The sequence below is a fragment of the Sapajus apella genome, unplaced genomic scaffold (genome assembly GCF_009761245.1).
Source record: "Sapajus apella isolate SASKATOON/1434 unplaced genomic scaffold, GSC_monkey_1.0 scaffold164, whole genome shotgun sequence".
In the NCBI taxonomy this organism is placed as follows: domain Eukaryota; kingdom Metazoa; phylum Chordata; class Mammalia; order Primates; family Cebidae; genus Sapajus; species Sapajus apella.
The window spans coordinates 2,430,059-2,435,603 of NW_022437104.1; the positions used below are offsets into that span (position 1 = coordinate 2,430,059).

Below are 5,545 nucleotides of genomic sequence, written 5' to 3' on the forward strand. Positions count from 1 at the left end.
TTTTAAAAAAATTTGAGGATGAAGATATCCCACTTCTACCTCCAGATTCATTTCCACTCCTAAAGAGAAAGCATGAAGGACTGGTGGCATTCCCATTAGGAAAAGGTATGAGCATGTCCAAGAGTAGCAAAAAAGGTACTCTAAACACACCAGTGGTAGGCACCAGTCACATAGGGGCATGCAGAGTTATTTAATGTGTTGAATCATTTGGCATTTTTGTTCAGATTTCCCCTATCACTTCGGGCATGTACGCGCCGTGAGATGCCAGAGGATCTCAGGATGCATTTCAGGAAGCATCATCATACCTATGATGATGGGCTCAATTTGGGGTTCTAAGAATTGTCATTTTGAGAAGAGTCCATGGGGAACCAAGCATGGGTTTACCCGTGCTTGAAGAGAGAATCTTCTCCAAGACACAAATGTCATAGGCAATACACAGCCCTCCCACAATTCTGAGGGCAGGCTACACCTTGCTTTGCTCTGTGACTGTGTGTTCTGGGAGGCTGAGCATTAGTATGGCTTAAGCAGCCATTTAAAATCTAAAGATACGTCAGTAGGACAAGGTACCCAAGATAAGTACAAGGCAGCTGACCTGCTTCTCCTCCTGTATTCTGAATCTCATCTCCTACCCAAGCAAGAAACCGGGTATCCCACTTAACCTGTTTCTCTCCCTCACTGCCCAGATCCCAGATCCAAGAAATCCACAAGGCTTATTGCTGCTGTCTTCTAAACATCTGTCATATTCATTTCCTTCTCTCCATCATCTTCACTCTATTTCAGATCACTACTTCACACTGCAGCCAAAAAGATTTTGCTAAACCACAGATCTGATCTCCTCAATATCTTGCTGTAAAACATTCAGTGATGCCCCGTCCAGTGCCTTTGGGGTAATGTTCAACAAGCCTTATATATTGCAGAATTATGTAGTCAGACAAGTTCTGACAATAGGAAGCAGACTTCCTAATGAAGAATCAAGAAACCACCATAAATTACCTCTATTCTGACTGAACTAGAAGGAAGAATTTTAAATCATTAATCAAACATCCTGAATACAAAATTGGCTCTCATACTCCATTGGAAATATTGCCCATTTGAGAAAATGGGCATTGCATTTTAGTGCAGCATTGTTTTTAGAAGATTAAATAAGTTAGAAATACAATATACTCAGCCAACAGGCAGACACTTGAAATTATGGTAAATCCATTGCAAAGAATATCATTCAGCCATTAGAATGAAAGAATTATAGGTATAAATTGAGATTTCATTATTAATTAGGAAAAAGATTTGCCTGGAAATTCAATGTGGAATGGTTTGATTTTTGTAAATGAAACAAATGTGCTCTATCTAAACATATACATGCCAACACATCCAGTAATCCTACTCATTGATACTGATACTAGAGAAATGCATTCACATGTTCACAGGGCACACACATACAAATATTAATAAGAGTATCATTTTGTTTTGGAAAAATTGAAACTGCATAAGCATGGATCATTGGAACAAGATAAATTGAAAATGATGAAATGTACAAAATTAAAATAAATGAACTAGAGCTTCATGTAGCTACATGGATAAACATAAAAAGTGGAAAACTGAGCTGCAAAACCAAAGTGCTGAACAAGGTATACAGTGTGGTGATGCGCTTTAAATAAAGGCAAAGATCTTATGTTGTGTATGGACACATAAGTAGGTAGTAAATATATACAAGGCTCCATGAGTATAATAATTGCTGACTTCATTATAGTAGAGCACAGTGGGGAGGGAGAGAGCAGAGTGGGTCAGAGAAGATGTAAAAGGAGCATTTTACCATATCTGATATGTAAAATATAAACAGTAAGTATGTCCTAATATTTAGATTTTATATAGCTGGCCATTGGTGTTTATAATATTAATTTATCTTCCCTATGGTTGAGATTCATTTGCAGTAAAAAAAAAAATTCATGCTAAAAACAAGCAAATAAACTGCAAAAGTAATCCCATCATTTTTGTTTCATGAGGGTAGGAGTGTACATGCCATAGACTTCCGTGCAAGACCCAAATTCCTGGAAACAGTAAAGTAAGTTCAGACCTGCATTGAAAAACAATTTAGAGCAATTATCAGTGGACCAGAAACTCTGAGAATTCTCAGAATGTGGGGCAACAGATGGAGCCACACTACCGGTTTGAGTAAGCAATGACCCAGAACGAGTGCAAAGGTTATCCTAAATGGAGGGCTGGCTCAAGAGAGCACTATGTCCTGGAGAGGTGCTTTTTTTGCTAAACCAAATTGATTTATTGCTAAACTTACCCAACAGGAGGACTTGGTAGGCTCTAATTACAAAGAAAATTTCAGCCAGAGAGGCATATTCATTTGTTTTTAAAGAGCTCAGTTAAGAGCATCTATAAAATCGTTTCCATAACATATTCCGTCAGCACGCATTTATTAAATGCCACATTCACACACTGCTTCAAAAACCTTTAGAGGCAAAGTCTGTGCTTACCATGTGATAAATGCTTTTCATTTTTTTGTCTCATTTAATTCTCACAACCCTATGAGGGTGGTACTTTAACCCCACTTTACAGATGGGAAAACAGGCTCAGAGAGAAGTGACTTGCTTAAACTAACACCTTGAATGACATAAGAAAGAAACAGAATGCTAGCTATAGGGCTTTCCTCAATGGAGTAAAAATGGACTCATTAACCTTTTGGGCAGATCAAGACAAGCTTCATAGAGAAACAGGTCTGTGAGCAGCCAGATGGAATTTAGATAGTTGGAAAGGACTGAGAAGGCAGGTCAGGCAGAGCAAACAGTAAGCAAAAGCAAGCAGTAGATGAAGTTCAGAGCATGCTCTGAAAGAAGCAAAATAAATCAGGTGTCCAGGAAGACTGGAGTCTAGAAACCTTGGGGCCAACCTGTACTCCATCACCAACTCCCCATTTCCCACTTCATCCACTCTGCCTGCAAAGCCTTCCAATGGTCACCTTTAAAATGTCTTTCTGCCTTTCCATCCCCATGGCAACATCCTGAAGGCTTACTTTAGTTCCCAGGGCGTTTTACTTTAATTGCTTCCTATGTGGTCTGTCAGGAGTTGGTCTGCTCTTCTGCGAGGCTGCACAAATGCAATTCCTTTGATCCTATCACTGCCGTGCTTTCATACATACATACATACATAAGTGTGGTAGATACATGCACTAGATATAATGTGGTAGATATATGTACTATATATGTATGTATGTATAAAAGCAGGGCAGTATATATATATATATATATATATATGTGCATATATTTACCACATTTTAAAGGCTCTGCACCTCTTTCTCCCTGTTTGTTTCTGCAGCCCCATCTCCTCACATCAACCAGCACATCTGCCATAGCAATATTATCAGGGTCCTATACCGGAACACGAATAGATTAGTATATAAACAAATGCCTTCTGAAAACAGGGCAAGTGAATGAACTCGCTGTGTAAGCCAAGACAGGAAAGGAAGGCTGGAGACAGCTGACTCCTTCCAAGAATGCACCGTCCCTTCTCTCGGACCTTCCAACCCCCAAAAAATAGCCCGTTGTCAGTGGGAATGAGCCGACTCATTCCTCTAGACCCAGGAGCCAATCTTGGAATGTTTGTACTAGACTGAAAATACAGAAACTGTAAGCTATTTTTTTTCTCTTTTGCAAACTCCAGTTCCCACCAATCTCTAGCTGTCATTTATACCCTTGTCCCACCCCTGTCGCTGCCTGCCCCTTTTCCTATCTGCTAGCGGAAGTCCCGGTGGAGGACCAGCCTACTTCCTCTTTGGTGCTAGGAGTATGCGTGGCAGGAGAGGCGGGGCCCATTTGCCGAGCTTTCTCCCGGGCTCGCAGCTGCGGCTAGTGCTGGCGGCGGCTGCTTGCGCAAGTCAGCTGGCGTGGGAACTAGCTTTGTAGCTGAGAACGGCTGGTTTATTGCTACAAAGACTCTATTGACATAGGTAGCTCCAGCGGCAGCAGCTGCTTAGGGTATAAACCAGTTGCTTTCTGAAGAGGCTACAAGCATCCTTCCGTAGGATTGCTGTAAGCTTTGAGCCCCCAGCAGGAAAAATGCCTCGGGGACGAAAGAGTCGGCGCCGCCGTAATGCAAGGGCCGCAGAAGAGAACCGCAACAATCGCAAAATCCAGGCCTCAGAGGCCTCAGAGACCCCCATGGCCGCCTCTGTGGTAGCGAGCACCCCTGAAGACGACCTGAGCGGCCCCGAGGAAGACCCGAGCACTCCAGAGGAGGCCTCTACCACCCCTGAAGAAGCCTCGAGCACTGCCCAAGTACAAAAGCCTTCTGTGGCCCGGAGCAATTTTCAAGGCACCAAGAAAAGTCTCCTGATGTCCATATTAGCGCTCATCTTCATCATGGGCAACAGCGCCAAGGAAGCTCTGGTCTGGAAAGTGCTGGGGAAGTTAGGAATGCAGCCTGGACGTCAGCACAGCATCTTCGGAGATCCGAAGAAGATCGTCACAGAAGAGTTTGTGCGCAGAGGATACCTGATTTATAAGCCGGTGCCCCGTAGCAGTCCGGTGGAGTACGAGTTCTTCTGGGGGCCCCGAGCACACGTGGAATCGAGCAAACTGAAAGTCATGCATTTTGTGGCAAGGGTTCGTAACCGATGCTCCAAAGACTGGCCTTGTAATTATGATTGGGATTCCGACGATGATGCAGAGGTTGAGGCTATCCTAAATTCAGGTGCTAGGGGTTATTCCGCCCCCTAAGCAGATCTGAGGCAGACCCTGGGGGGTGGAAAAAAGGGTCACAGTTACCCCAGGTAGTAGATGGCCAGGGTCCTAAGTTGAAAATGACATGGATTGGGGGCGGGGGAAACTATTTGATATTTGTGATCAGTGATAATTGTTTAACTGCGAAATAGAGTGTTTCCTTTGGATAATGGAAAATTGTATTCGTTTTAAAATTCTGTTTGTTGAGAGTAACAATATGTTTAAAAATATAATTGAACAGATTTTTTTCTTTGATTCCTGTCATTGATATTTAGTATAACAGTTTTGCTAACATTATAAAATGAAGTCGTTCCATCATAGTCTATGATCTGGTAAAGCACTTATAGAAATAAGCTGTTCTTTTGAAATTGAAATACCCAGTAAAATGTTGAAGAAGGATGGAGCATTTCTTCATATATAACCTTTCTGAAACCTTTTGTGTCTGTTGTGTGAAGACTGACATTTACCATGATTTTCTTTAGTTACTGCAGAACACAGAGAAAAATAAAAGCATAATTACTAGTATATCTTGCTCATTTTCTGACCACCTGTTATGCGAGGCATCAGTCTAGGTTCTAGGGATACTCCCTAGCACACATCCTCCAGGTCCAAAGAATGTTCTAGATTATGTGGGAGAGAAAAATAGGTAAAATGGCAATGCAGTAAACGCTGCAATAGAGAACAAACCTGAAGTGCCATGAAAATGTAGAACACGTAATGTGACCTGCCTTGGGGAGTGGGGCAGCAAAGGGAGCATCATAGGATGTGTGAAAATTCAAGAGACACTAAAATAAGTTTGGGGATACTGGAAAGGATCATCA

The 5,545-nt window shown here is 42.1% G+C and overlaps 1 protein-coding gene across 1 annotated transcript; it reads left to right on the forward strand.

The window, feature by feature from the left end:
- Nucleotides 1–3,782: 3,782 nt before the first annotated feature.
- On the forward strand, nt 3,783–5,249 carry MAGEH1 (MAGE family member H1). Its single transcript, XM_032266953.1, has one exon. The coding sequence runs from the start codon at nt 4,062–4,064 to the stop codon at nt 4,719–4,721; it is 660 nt and encodes a 219-aa protein (XP_032122844.1). The 5' UTR covers nt 3,783–4,061; the 3' UTR covers nt 4,722–5,249.
- Nucleotides 5,250–5,545: the final 296 nt, after the last annotated feature.

What these genes read in the sequence shown, in the direction of transcription:
- MAGEH1 (XM_032266953.1), top strand. Translation starts at nt 4,062, where the DNA reads ATGCCTCGGGGACGAAAGAGTCGGCGCCGCCGTAATGCAAGGGCCGCA.